Source organism: Marmota flaviventris, chromosome 6 (genome assembly GCF_047511675.1).
Source record: "Marmota flaviventris isolate mMarFla1 chromosome 6, mMarFla1.hap1, whole genome shotgun sequence".
Taxonomy (NCBI): domain Eukaryota; kingdom Metazoa; phylum Chordata; class Mammalia; order Rodentia; family Sciuridae; genus Marmota; species Marmota flaviventris.
The window spans coordinates 34,278,990-34,300,431 of NC_092503.1; the positions used below are offsets into that span (position 1 = coordinate 34,278,990).

A 21,442-nucleotide genomic window follows, 5' to 3' on the forward strand; every position below is an offset into this window, starting at 1 on the left:
CCTCACATGGAGGAAGAGGCAAGGCAGCTCTCTGAGGTCTCATTTATGAGGACACCAAAAGGCCCCAGCTCCTACTGCCAGCTCCCCTCCAAAGTCCCCAGCTCCTAGTGTTGTCACCTTAAAGGTGAAATTCCAACTTATGAATTTTGGAGTGACACAACCATTGAGACCATAGTAAGGAGCTATGGAGTGGCCTCAAATTATTGGTCTAAATCTAGGAAAATGCTTGAGCAGAGGATGAGTTGAGGGTGAGTAGGTGGGAGTGGCAGGAACAGCCAGAGCAGAAGTGAAATTCTTACTGGGAAAGGAGTGGTGAGCCACAGCCAGGCCAAGGAGTATGCCAAAGCAGTGGTCACGACCTGGAAGCCTATGCTGGAGAGTTTTCAGGCCACTAATTCAGTGAGGAACTAGAAAATTGCAGCTATATCTGGCGTGGTGGCCTGTATCATCTACCTCACAGTAGAGTTTTGAAGAGTTTGGTTGAATAGAGGGGTCCTGATAGGGTGCCCAATGTTGAGTTGATATTTTTTTTTTCTAAGCACAATAAAAATAAATGAATAGAAGTTTGAAATTCAATGAAGGTATTCAGTAAAGGTTTATTCTAGAGCTTGGGATGCTCTAGGACACTGGAACATGTGCTTAATGCAGAAAGCTTGTTTGTGATTTAATATTAATTACATTCTGGTATTAAATCAACCCTTTTGCATGTATCTGCTCCCTTTAGGGAGCCTACTTTCAGGCTAAACATCCAAGAGTCAGATAATAGAACAGTTTCCCTATTAATATTAGGGTTTCTTTAAATTTTTTTTTAGTTATACATGGATATAATAACTTGACTTTTATTTATTTATTTATTTATTTAATGTGGTGCTGATGATCAAAATCAGTGCCTCACACATGCTAGGCAAGCATGCTGCCACTGAGCTATAAAGCCAGCCCAATATTAGAGGTTTCTTAATTGCTGATTTCTTTGTTGGTTACTTTTAATATCTCTACTTCTTTGTGGTTTTGTACAATTAACTAAAAAAAAATCTCATGAATTAAAAGGGGTTGTTTCAGAAGCACTGATAGTTCAATGAGTAATAATTGAATATTTATTGAATATTTCATAGTCATCTGCTGTGGCAAGCAGTTTGCTTAGATCTAGGAATACCACAATGAAAAAGCAACAATGGATTCTTACCCTCCAAGGAATATGTAGTTTAGTGGTAGAGACAGTTGGGAGCAGACCATCATAGTGCAAAATATGGGAAGTCTGTAGCAATGAGTTGATTCCAGCCCGGACAGAGAAAGGTACCATGATATGCAACTGAGTATGCTCAGAATGCAGAACAGCTACTGATATTTACTTTCCTGCTGGCTGTACAGCTGGCCAGAACAAGAAGAGGAAGGAATCCTGGAGAAGACACAACAGGATCAGATTGTCAGGTAGAAACAAGTCATAGTGACAGATGAGTGAAGCAAATATGCTTTGAACCAGGGTCTCCATATCCTAACACTGCATGTCAAAATCCTCTGTAGATTCTATCATGCTTGTCCAGGAAGATGACGTTGATATTAAGAACCCGTGTTTCCCACCTGGCTAGTTCGAAGTTGTGCCTCCATTTGAGGTGAAATAACTAACTCCTAAGAGAGTTGAGGGGAGATGAGAAATAGAATCACCTCATCGAGAACCAGTGCTTTAAAACAATGAAGACCTATGTCTGGTGGCCAGTGACACTGTGCCCTTTTGTGTTCCTTGTTTGGTACCTAAAGAGGAGCAGAATGTTTGCAAGTTGTCCTGGCTGCCTTTCCCACATCCTTTCTGTCTCTGCCTTCCCTCCTGGAGTTTACTGTTTATATGCCTATTCTTTTAGGGGTATCAAAGTATAGTGAAAACACCAATGAAAAACATAGGAATGGGTTTTGTTCTATTTTTCCATAAAAATGAGAAAGCCATGTTTTCAAAGCTAGCTCTTAACAGTATGCTACCCAAGGGGCTTTTCTTCTCAGTTTTGCTCAGGGAAAGTCATGTAAATAGACAATAACCAGTTTATTTGCTCATTGTTTTGCTGTGTGTCAAAAGTAGGTGGACACTCTGAGAAACTACAAAGGCCTATACAAGATATTGAGTCAGTCTTGTTTAAGAAAATAAAAGCTGAAAGAAACAAGTCAATTTTGGGTTTTCCCCTAAATGGAAAGGGTAAGATATACAAAACATAAAGTAAGTTCCTTTTAAATGAAATGTGAAAATTAACTTAGTAGGTCCTTAAAACTATGGTTTTAGGGTCAGATACAAGAGATAAAGAACCCTTTCCCTGAGTTCTAATGGCTCCTGGGTACAGGGAGGGAGCAGTGTGGCATTGCTTTCTAATCAACTTCTTCCTGCCTTCGGGCATCCTCAGGGTTCTTTCTTCATGAATGTCAGAGCCACTTGTAATAATTATTGCTTTCAGCTAAACAATACTAGACATTCACTTCCAAGAGGGAGGGGGAATGACTTGGGTCATTCATAGGCTGCAGCTCTTCATAGTCATTCAAACTGAGTGTATTCTGATGGACAGGGCCATTACACAGTATTAATAGCTTTACCAAGCACCATGTAGTGAATACTTCTTTAATATCATTGTTGCAGTGAAAGAGAAAACTGTACATCTGACAAGCTATTTTTTTTTAAACGTAGAAATAACATAGATGAAGAATTTTTAAAACGTTCCCAAATTTTTAAACTTTTGCAAAGCAAAGGTTTTGGTTTTATTTTTTTAAACAGGTTATATTTGAAGTCATGCCCAGCATGACACCAACCATATTTTAGGCAGTGCATCTCAAAAGGCTTTTCATGCCTGTTCAAAAGGAATGGTTTAATTTTTAAATGTATTTTTTAAATGTATTTTCTCTTGGTAAGTAAAATGTCATTTAAAAATGCTAATTATAGACTGTCAACAAGGTTGCATTTGGCCAGATATGTGCAATATAAACTCAGAAAGACAGATGCAAATAAGAACAAAGCAAATTATAGTGGTATAGTATTTACCACTAAACATGAAAAAGACTGCTAATCTTGATTCTAACACCCCTTTGCTGGTCAGGTTTTGGGACCTCATTACCCCATATGATAAGATATGTTTAAGTTCTTAAGATCTAATACAATTCTAAAGTTTAAGTTTTTTTTTATTTTTATTTTTTAGGTGTAGATGGACACAGCACAATGCCTTTATTTTTATGTGGTGCTGAGGATCCAACCCAGGTCCCACCCGTGCTAGGCGAGCACTCTACCGCTGAGCCACAATCCCAGCCTCTATTTTGTTTTTTTATATTTATTTTTTAGTTGGAGTTGGACACAATACCTTTATTTACTTATTTTTATGTGGTGCTGAGAATAGATCCCAGGGCCCTGCCCATGTTAAGCAAGCGCTCCACCACTGGGCAACAACCCTAGCCCCTAAGGTTTAAGTTTTAATAAGTATAACTTTATCTAAAGTATGCTTAGTAACATTGATAAGTAATATCTGAGTAAGAACATCTCCCCCCACCCCCAATTGTACAAAAACAAAAATAAACCTTATTTTGTCTTAAATTGCCCAATCCAATTATTTGTTTTCCTTCAGGGAAATAAAGGTAGGATAAGAAATATGATAGAAAGTGTAGCTTTTGTTTAAGAGTTCATCTTCTAAGGCCCCACACCATAGTACTTCAAGTGAAAACAGACTTGGACTGCAAAAATATCTCTGGAAGGGGTGGAATAAGGAGACCAGATGTTAAGTGTCCCAGTTGGTCTTGGAGGAGACTATAGGCAATTTTAGAGGTTCATTAAATGTTTTGTTTTTTGAGAAATGAATGAACCGCAAAGAGTGGACCATGGTCGGGGACAAAGTCCTCTCAGCCAGGGGGAGGTGCACAAGTTAGGAAAGGGGCAGAACTTCATTGTGAATAAAGTTGTCTCATGCAGGTTAAGTCTCCCAGGTAAGCTCTCCAACCTGCCCTTGGACATGGAAAGTCTGTTGAGGATAGAGAGGACTTTCAGTCCTCTCCTTTAGTTACTCTTCCCTGGTAATTTGATTAGATTCCTAGGAAGGGGACCTAACATAGTTGCCCATCTTTTGAAAGAAGTCACATAAGGAAACTTGGGTTAGATAAAGGAACTTCAGAGAATCCCTCTGGCTTTGAAGGGAAAAGAAACAAAAGAAGTTTAAAAATCTCTTGCTCCAGAGGCAGCTTCTAAATCCTTCTGATTTACTTTAATTCAAAAGTGCTTGGCATGCTAAAGAAACCATACTTTCGGGTATTGTTTTTTGAACACCAACAGGGTAGGGTACCCAAAGTGGAAATTGGACTAGATGATTAAGTGTGAATTCAAAGACACGTTCTATTTACAGATAAATCTGCCTGAAGGTGGTTTTAGGCAGAGGACATGGATGTCAAGGGAGGGTTAAGGGAATGTTCACCTTGAAACACACTGGCCAGAGTGGGGAAGTGCTCCCCTTTATGCCTGGTGGACACAAGCAAACGATTACAAACATTGGCCAGGCGGAGCTTTCGAAATAACGTTTTTATTTATTTTTTTTGTCATTATAGTATAAATGCAGCATGGATATATCATTGGAATGAGTCCCAGTTTTTATGAAAGCCTGAAAAACTAAACTAAAATAAACAAAGAACTAGGTCAAGAGTCACAAGGAAAGCATGCCTGTTTCTTTCAGGAGAGCTTTCTGGGGCACTGTGCACAGAGTTAAAAGTGCCTTCTCAACATCCATTAAATAATGTTCTTGAGAAATCTTACAGAAGCTTACTTCTGTAAGATACCATACTTACTTTTCAAAGTATGGTACAGGACATCTGGGTGTCTCAGAACTTTTTCAGTGGTCTGGGAGATCAAAATTGTTAATTAAAACATTATTTGCCATTTTCACTGTTGTACTCTCATGAGAATAGAGAGCAGGATCCCAGAGGCCCTGTGAGGTGCAGTTCTACGTGTGATTGAACACAGAAGCAGATGTGAGAGTCCAGATGCCTTCTATTAAGCTGGACCTTAAAGACAGTTTCAAAATTTAAAGCAATGCTATTCATCTATGTTTTGTTTGGAAAATACAGTGTTTTCGTCAGCTTTTTCACTGCTGTGACTAACAGGACCCAACCAAAACAACTGTAGAAGAGGAAAAGTGTATTTAGGGGCTCATGGTTTCAGAGATCTCAATCCATAGACAGCAGGCTCAATTCCTTGGGGCTTGAGGTGACATGGGACATCATGTCAGAAGTATTTGGCAGAGAGCAGCAGCTCACATGATAATCAGGAAGCAGAGAGAGACCGCTGGCCAGATACAAATATATACCCCAAAGCCACACCCCAACTTCTACCTCTTCCACTCACACTCTATACCTCTTCAGTTACCACTCAGTTAATCCCTATCGGGGGATTAATTCACTGATTGGGTTAAGACTCTTAACAATCCATTCATTTCTCCTCAGCACCTTCTTGCATTGTCTCACACATGAGCTTTTGGGGGACACCACATCTAAATCATAACAGTTTTTTTTTTTAAAGTTGTTCATGTTAAGATGTTTATTATCAAACCAGTAGTATTGAAATATTTTTTTCAGTTTTATTATCTAATGCTGTAAACATCAACAGATACAGCCTACAAACAAAAGGTCTTGGAAGGTTCTTGACAAGTTTTGAGTGTAGAAAGGGATTCTGAGATCAAAAAGTCCGAGAACAGTCCTAGAGGATAAATGATCTCTCTGAACCTTAGAAGAGGGCAAAGGTGACCTCAGTACACTGTGTGTGTGTGTGTGTGTGTGTGTGTGTGTGTCTGTCTGTCTCGGGGGAGCATTACAGGCTGTGGCTGTAGCTTAGTGACTGTGTGCTTACCATGTATGAGGCCCTGAGTTCAAGGACTGGTATGCATCCCCCTGCCCCGCCCCCCCAACAAAAAAAAATCCAAAACAAAAACAACAAAACTCTGGGATCAGCAGTTATGTATAGTTAGTGGTACTTGGGTTAGCGGAGATACTATCCTTCATGACCTTCTCAGGGTAAGTCAGTAGGAATTGAGGAATTGAGGATATATATTTGCATGCTCACACGCACTGGAAATTGAACCTAGGGCCTCCTGCTTGGCCTCCAGCCCTCAAGGCTATTGTTACTCTTCCCATTTCATAGAAAATTGGGGAGTGGAGAAGTTGTGAACTACCATAGATTATAGAGATGGTCAAACAGAGCTGGAATCATTTGGTTCTTAGGTCTCCTGGTTTCATATTTTTCCATTTCTTTACTGACTACATCAGGTATCAGGATGAATCATCAGCCAGATTGTGATCTTCCAATAGACCATGTTGTAAGAGATAGCTACCCAACCTCCTTGTGGAGGACAAATGATGTCAGACCAGTTTCATATTCTCCATAAAAATAAACGCCAATACCTTTGAAATTCTTGACCGGCTAGAAAAAATTATCTTAGGAAAATGATATAACCTATGCCTGGGGGAAAATACAACAAAACAAGCTGGGCATGATCCTGCCTGCCTGTAATCGCAGTGACTGAAGAGGCTGAGGCCAGAGGATGCAAGTTTGAGGGCAGCCTCAGCAACTTAGCGAGACCCTGTCTCAAAATTGAAACTAGAAAGGGTTAGGAATGTAACTCAGTGGTAGAGCATCCCTGGGTTCAATCCCCAGTAATGCAAACCTACCCCCCCCCCCCCCAACAAAATCACAACAAAACAGAGCCTTAATTTTTAAAAATAAATATGTCATGGAGGACATGCTGGCAAGTTGAAAACAAACCATTCCAGGAAGCTGGTGATATTCATGCCCACAAAAAGGCAGAGTGACAGTGTGTTGGGAAAAGAGTGACTCACACAGGCAGTCTGGAAGCAGCTCTTAGTAGAGCAACATGGCAGCCTCTTTCATAAGACAGGTCCAGTTCTGTCATTGTAGTTGCAGAAGGCAGGAAATGCACAGGTTCTTGAAGCATGGCCATGGAACAGTTAGTGCACAGGATTAGGGAAGGGGTGGGAAGGGTCTTGGAACAGTCGCTTGCCAGCAGGTCAGGTGGGTAATTTGTAGTTGTCTGTGGTATAAACTATGCTGCTTTGATTTCAGCACTGTGTTGGCTTGGATCTTTTGGAAATACTTCTGCTCTGTACTTCATTACATCTAGCAGATGTTGCTTTATGTTTTTGAACCCAATTTTCAGAATGAGCATGGTATCAAATAGCATATTCTTAAAAAACAGAAAAGAGGAAATCAGTTAATTGGCCACTTACCAGGACAGTAAGAAGGGTCCAGACTTTAAGCCACTGCTGTAGTACCAAAAGTATATTCTAAGAAGAGAAAAAGTGGTTCTGAATGTTAATTGATGTAAATTGAAAGAATATTTACTTGCATTTTGAGAGTAATTTAAAAATACATGTTAGGTTGAGCAAGGAGAGTAATCCCATTCCTGAATACTTTTCATCTCCTAATATATAAAATTGAAAATGTGCCCCTGGAATATTTACCAGGGATGCAAATGGGGGAGATGGAAAGAAGAAAAAAAAATCTATGACTCAGTATTTTTAGGTTATTACACACCTATTTGGCTTCTGAATCTAAAGTCAAAATACTGAGTCAGTTCATCAGTACTGAGCTGTAAGACTTTTGCTTTATGCATGTTTTGAAAGCAGAGTCCATAGAGAAGGTATATTTATGTAACAATGCTGTTACTCAGTGTTCCTTCATTTTTCTGCATATTGCTATCTTAATGGAAATTTACTGGAAAATTCTTGCCAGAATAAACACATTCCTTCAGCAATGAAAAGCTTAATGTACTTCTAGCTCAACTGTACCTCTTTCCTGTGAGCAGATAAACCAAATTATTTGGCATTAGTCATTATATTTCACATAGTTCACAATACTTATTTTGGTCTCTTGTGAGAGCTGCAGTGGGTACAAGTAGGGAATAGGAATAAGGTAGCCAGTCTTGCATTATCATGTGAGATAAAATAAAAACAAGGACAGGTCATGTATATTTGACAAAACAGAAAACAAAATGAATTTGACAGGCATTGTACAAATTAGCTGTAGTTATCCTGGTAAGGCAGGATTAAAGACTGTGAACCACAGATAAATTGAGCTGCTGATACTGGGGGAAAAACAAGTCATTTTTAAGAGAGGGTAACTTTCTTATTCACATTTTAATTTGATTCAGGATTGAAAACCCTGTAATAAAAGTATTAGTCATGCTGGGTGTGGTGGCCCATGCCTGTAATCCCAATAGCTGGGGAGGCTGAGGCAGAGGATTGTAAGTTCAAAGCCAGTCTTAGCAACTTAGAGAGGCCCTAAGTAACTCAGTTAGACCCTGTCTCTAAATAAAACACAAGAAGTGCTGGGGGTGTGGCTCACTGGTTAAGTGCCCCTGGATTCACTCCCTAGTACCAAAATAAAATAAAATATACAGTGACCATTGGGCCAGGCCTGGGGACCAGGATGGGATACAGTGATGTAAACAGGATGCTGGAGGCCAGGGAGGGAGGAAGTACCCCTTGAATTAAGGGATGGAAGAGGCAAACAATGGACAATAGAGAACTGAGGAAAGAAATTCACAAACTTGTCCAGACTTATTCTTGTTGGCCCTAGTCCTGATGTTCACCCATCACCATCCAAGATTGCTACCAGGGAGTGATTATAGTGAGCATTCATTCATGAAATCTGCATTAATAAAGTACTTAAGGCATAAAGATCCATCTTTAAGGTTATTAATAAAACTGACCTATGAGCATGGTACTGCTAACTACTGAGTTGTGCTACATTTATTTGTAGCAATAGACAATTAAGGTCTTTAACTTTTTCTAACAAACGAGTTGGAATTAAACTTCTAGATAGGTTAACCCAGAATTTAGTGACACTCTACCTCACGTAGTGTTAAAGTCCTACTATTTTAAATAATTGTGGGAAAGGCCAGTTGAAATTTAAGAATGTTCACACATTATTAAATAATTTTAGATTCATTTCTTTTGACTTTCAATATATACAGGAGGTAAAACCAATCTAACAAGTATTACTTCCTAAAAGTCCTTGGGAAATAAAAGGGCAATTTGAAATTAAAATCTTAAAAAAACATTTTTCACCACCTGTCCCTATTCATATTGTACTTTTAAAAGAAAAATATCGAATATAAAGGGAGATACCATAGCTGAAAATTTTCCTCTTTTAGGTAATTAGGTGCTATTTTCTCTATATTTAAATAATCAAAATTTCAAATTTCTATCATATAAGATCCTTTAATTCACCTCTCATCTATTTCTATGATTGAATTATAAAGGAAGAATACAGTTTACTTGAAGTCATGAAAATGCTCTCATTCAATTTATCCTTTTCTTTATGGATTGTATCTAAAAAAATCAATGCTCAGGGTAATTCCAAACTCTTCAGAATTGCTAATTAAAGAGTTTTTAAACACATTTTAAAATTAATATGTGTATGTCATGGGTACACTTACAGCAAAGATTTAAAGTTGCTTTCTGCAGTAGAGTATAACAGCAAACTAATATATCACCCTATTTATATTTGTTCCAAAAATAAAATGGAAATTTAAATAGTACTGTATTCATTGGTTGCATATATTTGCTATATAAGAGCTGTTTTATAAATGTATGTGATAAATAGCACATAAAATTTCCAATTTTATTTATTTATAGCCTGCAATCAAAATTCATCCTATTTTTTAAAAAACAAAGTTTCAAATTACAGTGAGTCTTAAGATAATTTAAGTAATAATGTAAAAAGGGCAGGTAATTCACCCTGCCACTCTTTGTCCCTCATAGTACTGTTTTGGAAAGTGTGAAACTCTTCATTCTGGGAGTATCTTATAATCAATAGCAGCCAAAGGTAAACAGTTTCAAAATATGTTATCTCCTTTGCTTTATAAAGGACAACTTTAGAAGTTTTCAAATTTTCCAGCTCAGCACTGATATTTTGAAAATTGTTATATTCCCTCATTTACTAAAAGGAACCATTTTTTTTTTTTTAACTTATAGTCGGAGATATGGCCAGTATACCATGAACCAGGACACCACCACTAAAATTACGGAGAAGCCTCCATTTGATCGATCAAGTTCCCAGGATTCCTTGGACGAACTATCTATGGAGGACTATTGGATAGAACTGGAAAATATCAAGAGATCTCATGAAAACAGACAAGACAATCAAGAGGTGGTGGTTGTCAAAGAACCTGATGGTAACAAATAAATAAAATTCTTATTGGTTATTCATAGAAAATCCATGTGTGGAAAGGCAGAGTAGAACAACCAGAAAATGAAATTGTTAGTTGTCTTTCAACTTGATAATTACTTGTTTATAGCAGGTTTATGGGTGTAGCTGCCAGATACAAGTGGCATGAGCAAATTCACTTAATTGTTGCTATGGCTGGGTTCTTGGTGGCTGAACTGACTGTAGCATACAGACTTTTAGGGTTAGGTTTGATTTTTTTTTTTTTTTTTTTTTTTTTTTTTTTTTTTTTTTTTTTTTTGAAACTGAGTTATTTCTGTAATATGCCAGCTTCATGGTTCTTTGGTCTCTAGGAAGTGTAGATGGTGATGGAAAGCTTGTGACTTTGCAGTGTTACTGTTTTTCCAGTTGTTAGTATGCATGATTTGTTTTCATCTTTATATAGCCAGCTCTCTTCTAACTTGTACTGCTGTATTTTTTTTCTGCCTTTCGGAAGAACAGAACACATTCATTCTACTTTTACATGGTAGCCTGTCATATGTTTGAGGACACTTACCTTGTTTCTAGCCATGTAGCTTTTGCAAGGAAATTTTATGAAAAGAACCCTTAAGTGATTTTTTCAGACCTGTAATTTTGGTCATTTTTGTTATCCAAAGTACAGCATGACCGACTGGATGCAGTGCCACAGGTTTAGCCTGCTAATCTACGGATACAGATTTAGACGTGGAAGATGGCTTCACCATTTTTATCTTCCCATAGTTGCTTATTTCTTTTGTTGGCCCGTAATTTTTCTCAAGTCTCTTCCCAGCCAGATTTTCCACACTCTTCACTAATGAACTTGATATTTCTGGGAGAAACATGTAATACTTATTTTTTTTCCTTCAATTTCACACCATTTCTTTAACCTCTTAAATTTAAACAGTCACCAAGTTTTTGATACCCAATTTTGACTTCTATTTATTGTATTAGCTTTCTTTCTATGTAATCCATAAATTTGTAATATATTTTGGTGTATCAGTTGATATATCAAAAAGGTAAAAGCCAGTCAGTGCCTCTTCATTCACTAATGAGAGATTTCCTTCTAACTAAGTGACTTAGGATTAAGTTGCACAGAAAAGTCTATATAAGATTTTTCTTCCTTGCTGCAACATTTCTTAGAAAATCTGACAATTTTTTTAAAATTGGGGCTTTTTAAAAAAAATTTAATATTTCTTAATTTGTAAAAGAAAACTATAAGCAACTCACTCTTTGGTTTCTCATTTATTTTTTTCTTTCCCAAATATATTACCAATAAAGCCATACTTCTTTGTGACAATTAATATTGTTCCTCAGCCTTTCTGTCTCAATAATTCAATATGGAAGCAGCACACAGGTGGTTTATTGAATAAGGAGGAAATATGCTAGAGAAAATGGTATTGAGGCCAGATCCACAGGTACCATCAGTTGTTTAATAGTTCTCCAAAGTTAAATTTGATTCATACATTATCTTGTCATTTGTTCCAAGAAGATTGGAACATGGCTGTGATCCCAGCAACTCAGGAGGCTGAGGCAAGAGATTGTAAGAGGCCAGCCTCAGCAATTTAGTGAGACACTCCACAAACTTAGCAAAACTCTGTGGGATACAGCACAGTAGTAAAGCATCCTGGGTTCAAGGGTTCAATCCTTACTATCAAAACAATAAAGGAAGATTGGGGATGGTTCTACATGTTCATACTCTTCTTTAGACTTCAAATTATTTGAGTTTTACTCCCTGCCCCCCTTTTTTAAGTACTGAGGATTAAATGCAGGGGCACTGAGCTATATCCCCTAACTCTCAGACCCTTTGTATTTTTTTTTTTTTGGGGGGGGGGGACAAGGGTTTTGTTAAGTTGCCAAGGTTGGCCTCAAACTTGTGATCTCCCTGCCTCAGCCTCCTGAGTTACTGGGATTACAGGTATGTGCCACTATGCCCTGTCTATCTCTGCTTCTTAATGGAATAAATTATATTGTATATTAATCATGGTTTCCTTGTCAGGGCAATGTCTGTTTTTTTTCCCTAGCAATTTGGTTTTATACATCTATGACAAATTTTACCATAACAGAATTAGTAATAATGGTTGACTTTATGTCATTAAATAGTTTTTAATGTGGAACAGACACAGTGCCTTGTACTTCATTATGTTTCTTGAAGTCAGGGTAATGAATACTTGATTTCTGCCCTCAAAGAGGGTATGTAGTATAAAAGGATAGACAGTGCCAGTCAGTGCTCTCGGGTGATACAGGCTACAATACAATAGTGCTTTGCAGTGTTCCTCATTTGGTTATGAGGTGGCTGAGATGGCTGTCATTTATTTTACAGATGACAAAAGTTGCTGAGGCTGGCTAGAACTTGGAATCCTCCTGTCTCAGCCTCCTGCATAGCTGGGATTACAGGGGTGTGCCACTATACCATGAAGTCCTTTTGTTTATCTGTATTAGATTGTCAACAATAAAGTCATCCCTTAGTATCTATGGAGGATTGGTTACAGACATGGAATCTCTGAACACCAAACTCCACAAATGCCAAGTCCCTTACATAAGATGATTATTAGCATTGGCTTATAACCTATGTGTATCCTCCTGTATGTTTGAAGTCATTTCTAGACTACTTATAATACATAACACAATGTAAATGCAATATAAATAATTGTTAATACTCTATTGTTCAGGGAATAATGACAAGAAAAGTGTGTGTGCAAGTTCAGTGCAGATGGAATGTTTATAAAATATTTCCAACATGAGGTGGATTGAATCATCAGATACAGTGTCTGCAGATGTGAAGGGCTGATAGAATTTAGTTTACTTCCTGCTTTTGGTATTTTGAATTGATTCGGTTATTAGTTTCTTATATAAATTCTTCTTTGTTTAAAAATAGTGTCTTTTTTTGAAAAATTATAAAAAGCAACCTAATCTGATGTGCTGACTTGGGATTAGAAACATTAATTTGAAATTGAATAGTTCCCAATGTCCAGATGCTTTGTACTATTTTCCCACATTCCCTCGTCAGCTACAGTGAACAGAAAAAAAGCAAGCCATTACATAAATTAGCTTTGCTGTCCATGATATGCTGAATCTAAGCCAAGAAACCGGGCTTGAATGTATATCCCCAGCACTGACTTCCCTCTGTAATTTGATGGAAGTAAGTTATCTTTTTCTTGCTTACTCATCTCTGGAAGGGGAACAGTATCATTCTCTCTAGTTCATCTGCAGGGAAGTTGTAGAGGTTAATTACATGTGAAGTCATTAAAATTTTTTTAATTGAGTATATAGGAAATCGACCTAAAATTTGATATCGCTGTGGCCAGAGTGGATGGCAGTTGTCCAAGTTTCAGCTAATGATTCTTAGCACTGCAGTTGGGTTACAATAGAAGAGTTTCAGCAGGAATTTTTAGCAGCTTAAAAATATGGAATTTCTTATAAATTGTGATATAACACCTGGTTTCCCCCACTGTCTTAGAGGGAGAATTGGAAGAAGAGTGGCTCAAAGAGGCTGGTCTGTCTAACCTGTTTGGAGACTCTGCTGAGGACCCCCAAGAGAGCATGGTGTTTTTATCCACACTGACCCGGACCCAGGCAGCAGCTGTTCAAAAACGGGTAGAGACGGTCTCCCAAACTTTGAGGAAGAAAAACAAACAGTACCATATTCCTGACGTCAGAGACATATTTACTCAACAGAGAGAGTCAAAAGAAAAAGTAAGTTTTCTTTTTTGATATTAATGAAAAGATTATGTTCTTGGTCTCACTTGGATCAGTCCAGTTTAATTCAAAGCCTACAGACTTAATGAGCACTTCTTGTAAACCAGGCACCAAAGCTCCATCCAGGCAGTGAAGAAAAGTGCCTGTACTCTGCCTTCTAGAAGTCACACCGATGGCGTAAAAAGCTAATAAGCAAACTAAAATTCAGTGTGATAATCCTCTTGGGGGAGATGATGTCCTTGGAGCCACAAGAAGTGGCTGGACAGGCTTCCTGGGCAAACAGACCTTTTGTCGTTGCCAATAGAAAAGCAGAAGGTGGAGGAGTCTGCCTTATCTATTAGTGCCTGCAGGAAAACTTGTGTTTTCAGACTCACTTAGGGATGGACAGAGGTAAGATATGAGGGACCTAATGGCAGCTGAATTACAAAGTAGGGATCCTGAGATGTGAAGCAATACCCCTTTTATAGCTAGCACTTAGCACCAAACCTAGCACATGAGAAATTTTTTTTTATTGGTTGTTCAAAACATTACAAAGCTCTTGACATATCATATTTCATACATTAGATTCAAGTGGGTTATGAACTCCCATTTTTACCCCGTATACAGATTGCAGAATCACATCGGTTACACATCCACATTTTTACATAATGCCATATTAGTAACTGTTGTATTCTGCTACCTTTCCTATCCTCTACTATCCCCCCCTCCCCTCCCCTCCCATCTTCTCTCTCTACCCCATCTACTGTAATTCATTTCTCTCCTTGTTTTTTTCCCCATTCCCCTCACAAATTTTTTTCCCATTCCCCTCACAAATTTGTATAACAATGAGGGTCTCCTTCCATTTCCATGCAATTTCCCTTTTCTCTCCGTTTCCCTCCCACCTCATGTCTCTGTTTAATGCACATGAGAAATTTTTGATGGAAGATGTTGAAGTCTAATAGTGACTGGAGAGGTGATGAATGAAGAAACATGAGAGAAGGTACGTATAGTAAAAGGACCAGACCTATGTGGCCCAGAACAGTATAAACAATGTAGCTAGTTGGCAGGTTCCTTTTTATTCATCCAGAAAGAAGCCAGGAGCTAGCACAGAATGTAAATTACTATTCTCTCTTTTATCAGGAAAGTCTCACTACCCCCCCCCCCCCAAAAAAAAAAGTCTACTGAACTCAGTGGTGTTCCTGGGTCATGGTAGATTTACATTCTGGCCCCAATAGCCTAGGAGACCTAGTAAAGTGGTTGGTGGGGGATACAAATGGATTCTGGAACAAGGACTGTAATGATAACAGTAACAATAACAGTTGCTGCCACCATGGTTGAACTGTGCTAATTGCTCTACCTGCTTTATCTCATTTAATCCTTACAGCTGTCTGTGAAGTATTATCATTTCCGTTCTATGGCTGAGGCTCATAGACTTTAAGTGACTTACTCAATGGCCTATACATACTAAATCCAAATTTGTCTGACTCTGAAGTATATGCTTTTAACCATTCTCTGTTCTGCTAAACTTTCATTTCCAGACATGATTCTGATATTAAGCATTCTGAATATAAGATTCTATTTATACTATAAATGAGGGGTAATGAAAATTTTGTGATTTTTTTTTTTTTTTTTGTACTGGGGATTGAACCCAAGACTCCTTAGCCATTGGGCCATATCCCCAGCTGGTTTTCTATTTTATTTTGAGATAGGATCTTGCTAAGTTGCTTAGGGCCTTGCTAAGTTGCTGAGGCTGGCTTTAAACTTGTGATCCTCCTGCCTCAGTGTCCCTAGTGGTTGGGATTACAGGCATGCACCACCATGCCTGGAAAACTTTTATGATATATTTTTTTTTCCATAACAAATGGAGTGGAAGGGTTCATGTTTAAGGTATCTTTCTGGCATGTAAATTTTTGTTTTGTTTTGTTTTCATTCTTCCAAGAAATCCTTTCTAGCTACAGATTGCTACTCTATTTGCATGGTCAATTATGGATCAAAACCAGTCATTTGTAGGAATTCTGGGGTCACTTGAATACTCCAGGCACTTATGTGTGTTAAGCACCTTTTACCAGCCAATGGTGATTTGGGACATCCACTAGTACTTAAGGACTGGACTTGGTTTCCAGCTGTAGAATAATGAATGGCAAGGAAATATAGTATTATGAAATTTCCTTCCCAATCAAAGGACCCTCCTAAGGGAACTAAGAGGAAGTGAAAAGGGAGAGGGAGCCAAGAGCTGAACCTAAGCAAAATACATACTGTGGGATTCCTGCCAGTCTCCAAGAGGACGTTGCTACTTGATTTTAGAAAGCAGCATTTTTCAGCAAATTCCTGGTAATGTCTAAACCACATGGTTTTGAATGCAAGGTAATTGGTGGATTGTATCATCTGATGGACTCATTAAGAGAAATATTACAAGCAAATTGAAATAATATATACCCGCTTACAAGGCATCCATTTAATTGAACACCACAACCCATTAGAAATGTGCTCTGCATCCCTCCAGCAAACACGGACCAGCTGTCTCCACTTGCAGTTCTTCTCTTCTTCAGTCAGTGCATATTCAGCTCTTCCAGTTTAAATGCTTTCTCATGAAGCCCTTGCTGACACTAGGAAATATAATATAGAAATGAATTCCATCTGTACTGCCATCTTCAATTGTTGAGGAAAACAATTCCAACCACATACTCCAAAATATACGTTCACGTGCAAGATTAGAATCACTTGTTATGTTCACGGTCATGGAGGGCCTGCCCTCTGCTGGCTCAGGGTTGGAGGGAAAGAGAATGCTATTGCCCTCACCTACAGCTAACTAACGTGGTGCCATGTGCCCCTGTGATGTGGGAGGCACCATCTCTGTCCTGGATGTTCGGGTCTCTTAGTAATATACCAATGGCATATATGTACCTGCCCTGGTATTTTTATTATTTTTTTTAAGGCATGAGGAGGAGGAGTTCTCTGTTGCTATGATAACTTGAGGTGAAACATTGTGGTGCGGGGACTACTATGGCTACTATAGAGATACAATCCAATAGAAGGATCATTTTAAAAATAATTCATTCAAACAGGCCCTTTTGTATGTTTGATCCAGATTCCCCTTCCTCATCTCTGAGATCCTTCTCAGCTTACCTGGAAAGGAAGAAGTACTGTTTACCACCCTGACTGGTGAGCAGACCAACCCTGATTGACCTTGTCCATCAGCTTTGGAGGGCTCATTACTCAGGGGTCACAGCACCAACCCCTGGACAGAAAGAGTTCCATTTTAGCTCTTTTTTGCCAACTTGGTAACTTGATTTTAATTTATCTCACATTTGTTACTTTAAAATTTTTTTTCTATTTTACTTCTATTTCGTTTTTTTGCATTATGGAGAGATAATTCACCTGTCATATAATTCACCCAATTAAAGTGTACAATTCAATGATTTTTAGTATATTCACAGATTTTTTTTTTTACCATTGCCACAATCGACTGTAGTACATTTTCATCATCTCTAAAAGAAAGTTCATGCCCATTAGCACTCATTCTTCATGTCCCCTTCCCTATCTTGGGCAAGTACTTGTCAACTTTCCATCTCTCTGGTTTGTTCATTCTGGACATTGCACACAAATGGGATCATAAAATGTATGGGCTTTTGTGACTGGTTCCTTTCAATTAGCAAAAGGTTTCCAAGGTTCATCCATGTTGAAATGTGCATCAATACTTTATTCTTTTCATTGCCAAATAATATTCCCTTGTATGTATTGGCTACATTTGTTTCTCTACTCATCACTTGATAGATATTATTAGCAGGTTTGTCTGGACAGTGGATATCCAACTGGATAGTGATGATTTGACAGCAGGGATCCTTGACATTATCCATATTCCCCAGAGGACTTACTATTGCAGCCTACAATTGGGGGGAAATCATGTATTTATTGGAAGATTGCCTATTGATCATAACCATAGTGGTCCCCCCCCATGGTGACTGTTATAAGTCTGTGCACATTTCTTGCATTCTAAAGGTTAGTAGCAGAATTATTTACAATCCCATTTTCTCTGGTTGTGAGTTGGAGATGACTAAATGGCTCGTTTTCTATGTTTAGGCTCCAGATGGCACTGAATCGCAGTCAGTCAGAACAAATGAAAACAAATACCAAGGAAAAGATGGTATGTTGGACCTGTTCTCTTGTTTTTTTTTTTTTTTTTTTTCCTTTTAATTGGGATAATAAACAGTTACAACCTTTTAAAACATTTGCCTTCAATTCTAGTAAGCAAATTCTATTACTAGTGTTAGGTTCCAGGTTGATAATTATATGAAGTTGAGCATATAGTTGGCTGTTGTTGCTTTTTTTTTTTTTAACGTATATCCCAATCTGATTCTACATTCATATATTTATGTACCTGAACAGTTAGCATGCACAGAGATGTTTACCTCATTTAATATACTTAAGAACTCTGTGGTCAGGTACCTTGGTGCATGTCTGTAATCTCAGCTGCTCTGGAGGCTGAGGCAGGAGCATTGTAAGTTTGAGGACAGACTCCACAGCTTAAAGAGACTCCTTGTCAAAATAAAATTAGTAAAGGAGCTAAAGATGTAGTTCAGTGTAGAATGCCCCTGGATTCACTCCCTAGTACCTTCCAAAAACAACAACAACAACAAAAAAAAAAAAAAAAGAAAAACAAGAGAGCAAAAACTTGGTGGTAGGCACTGCTCTTAAGCTCAGTTTTCTCAAATGAAAAATGAGTTTAGAGTTGTGAATTCCCTTTCTCAAGGCCATACAGTTAGAAAGTCAGAACCAATAAATTTGTTCTCAAATGGTTTAATTTTCAGAAAATGTAAAGAAACTTAAAAATATTAGTTGATTAATTGATTATAATTCTCTTTTTTATACTTTTTCTCTTTGAACTTTCAACTCATATCTGAATATTCAAAGCATGGAAAAAAATATTAAGGCTTCGTTAGAATTTATCAAGAAAAAAACGTAGTTATTTCATTTGTTTACAAAAAAAGAAATGTGTTCTAAATTAAGGTCATAGGTTTAAGCTTAAAAATATAGTTCTTAATTGTTATCACAAAGGTAAACTTCATTTTCTCCAGTCTCAGCATCTGGGACATTCACACTGTTAATAGTGTTGCAGTTAATAGTTGTTGGAGATGGGGACTGGGTATCAGGTAAACCTAGTACTAGGAAGTGTTCCTAATCTTCCCACAAAAATCCTGCATTAGGCCAGGCATGGTGGCACATGCTGTCATCCTAGCTACTCAGGAGGCTGAAGCAGGATTATTGCAATGTTGAGGCAGGCCTCAGTAAGTGAGACCAGGTATCAAAAATCATGCATTAGGCTTACATTGTATGAGACATTTTACAGTGAGCATCCAGCATCATTTTCTTTCATATGTTTTTTCAAAACTTTTCTCCTGCACCCCTACTTTAAAAAAATGCACACATGTGCTGGTGTGTAGGTCTGTGTACACACACATACACACATATTTGTAGCTATAAAAACCCATGCTCCATCAGGTATGGTGGCATATGCCTGTGATCCCAACTACATGGAACACTGAAGAAAGATGACTCCAAGTTCTAAGCCAGTCTTGGAAATTTAGGGAGACCATGTTTCAGAATAAAATTGTACAAAGTGCTAGGGTATATAGCTCAATGGTAAAGCACCACTGAGTTCAATCCCCTTTAGTGGCGGGGGGTGGGGGGGTGGGGGAAGGGGATGCACTTGCTTTTTCTCGCTATTCTGTGATGGGTTTTGCTTTTTTTTTTTTTTTTGGTAGTGCTATGTGTTATTTCAGAATGAAATTCCTAGTGTTTCCTCAAGTCTGTGTACCAGCAAACACCAAAATGACAAGCTAGCCAGCATAGGCATCTCTGGCTTGCAGGAAGGCCAAGTCTTCTGGAGAGACAGACAAACCTTTGTGCCAGTGTCAGTGTGCTTTGGGCCTTGGGGAAGAGTGACTGGCAGTTGTTTAACAGATACTGAGGACAATATTGTCCTTGCTTTGTGTTTTTCTCCATTGTCAGAGATTATAATGTAGGCTATATCAACAAAAGTTCTGGAAGACAAGTTTGTTATATAAGCACTTTCCAGCCTAAACGGCAGCAGGCAAGGGCAACAGGACTCAGGCATGCTGCCTGGTTTACATGTGCTTTCATTGGAATGCTAAGCAGTGGGCATTGAGTGTCCAATAAGAACAGCAGAACCTGTGCACCCCTGTCCATGGCACCAAGTGGTGATCACCACACCTATTTTGGGCAGTAGCCAGGGAGCCAGGAGTGTTGTGTAAACAGCAGAAGGTTCAGAATGATGTGCATGGAAATTGTGGCTGGGGTTCCAAAGTAGGGCTATTTCTGGTTAAGATATGAAGGCATGGGTGACATAGTCTATTTTAAGTATTTTCCCTACACTTGGGTTTTCCGACATGTTCAATCTGTGATACTTATTGCAAATTTAAAAGTTGTCAATATGAAGATTGCAAGGGTTTTCACATTTCAAATCAATCCATCACTAAGTATTCACCTAAACTTTTAACCAAACCGGACAACTCTATGAAAGGGCAGTGATTGTTTATTTGGGAATTACATTTCTAATTTTTTAAAAAACTTTCATATTATTATGTATATTTTCTTCTTTTTTTTTTTTAAATTTCCATGGAAGAAGAGTCTTTTTAAAATAAGATTTCTGAATATTTTGAACAATTAAAACACTTTGGGGAGATTTGCAAAATATTTGTAACCTAGTGCTATTGTCCTTTTCAAAACCCAGGGAAGATAAATTAAAGAAATTATGTTTCTTACATTTGAGAACTTTAAAGTGCCAAAAGGTCTACTTCAACATTTTCTTTTAGATTTTCTCTTTTGAGAATAGATTTATCACTTTTCTTATCCAATTAACCACCCATTTCCTGTAACAGTGTCCCTATAATTATTGATGTTATTGTCACCATAATTATTTTCCTGAAGGTCTCCCTTAACTTACCATTAAAACTGAGTCTTTAATATACTTTATTTTTTCCTTGTTTCTAGAGGAGATTCATATATTTTAAATGTGTTCTAATTTAAGTAGAATTACCTATTTTTGAGTTTAACACAGTCCATTTGTATTGGATGTATTGTGTTGAGAAGTGTAGTTTTAAAATTTTTGTTCACAAACATTCAGCTGCTGAAAGGGAGTTTCTAATTTAAGAAAATAGCTAATCATTTTTTTCTCTTAGAATGGTTTCCTAGGAAATCAATATACGTATTCACAGTAAAACATAAAGCCAAATAAACCAATGGGAAAATAGAATTGGGCTTTGGCATTTGTTACTGTTTTTAGAAACCATAAAAACTTACAAATATTTTAATTTTAAAAAAGTTATTGCAGGCAGGCTGGAAAAACAAAGATGGTAGCAGATGTCACCAATAATATTAATTAGCTTTAAATTTATTCTTATTTTTGGAATCAACACAGATAAATGCTTTTTTTTTTTTTTTAACTGTGAGATGCCTCTGGGCCAGTTGGACCAATGCAAACAGAAAATGTAGGTGGCTTATTCAGATTTCAAGATGGCAACATGAGAATTAAGCCATGGGTAGAAC

The 21,442-nt window shown here is 37.7% G+C and overlaps 1 protein-coding gene across 4 annotated transcripts in view; it reads left to right on the forward strand.

The window, feature by feature from the left end:
• The window catches only part of Arhgap18 (Rho GTPase activating protein 18), a 147,754-nt gene that overhangs the window by 57,522 nt on the left and 68,790 nt on the right, over positions 1 to 21,442 (forward strand). For all 4 annotated transcript variants that reach the window (XM_027947389.2, XM_027947388.2, XM_071613036.1 and 1 more), the window contains exons 2-4: positions 9,994 to 10,193; positions 13,659 to 13,894; positions 17,957 to 18,020. In XM_027947389.2, the coding sequence (XP_027803190.1) occupies positions 9,994 to 10,193; positions 13,659 to 13,894; positions 17,957 to 18,020 (500 nt within the window). The remainder of the gene's footprint in view (positions 1 to 9,993; positions 10,194 to 13,658; positions 13,895 to 17,956; positions 18,021 to 21,442) is intronic.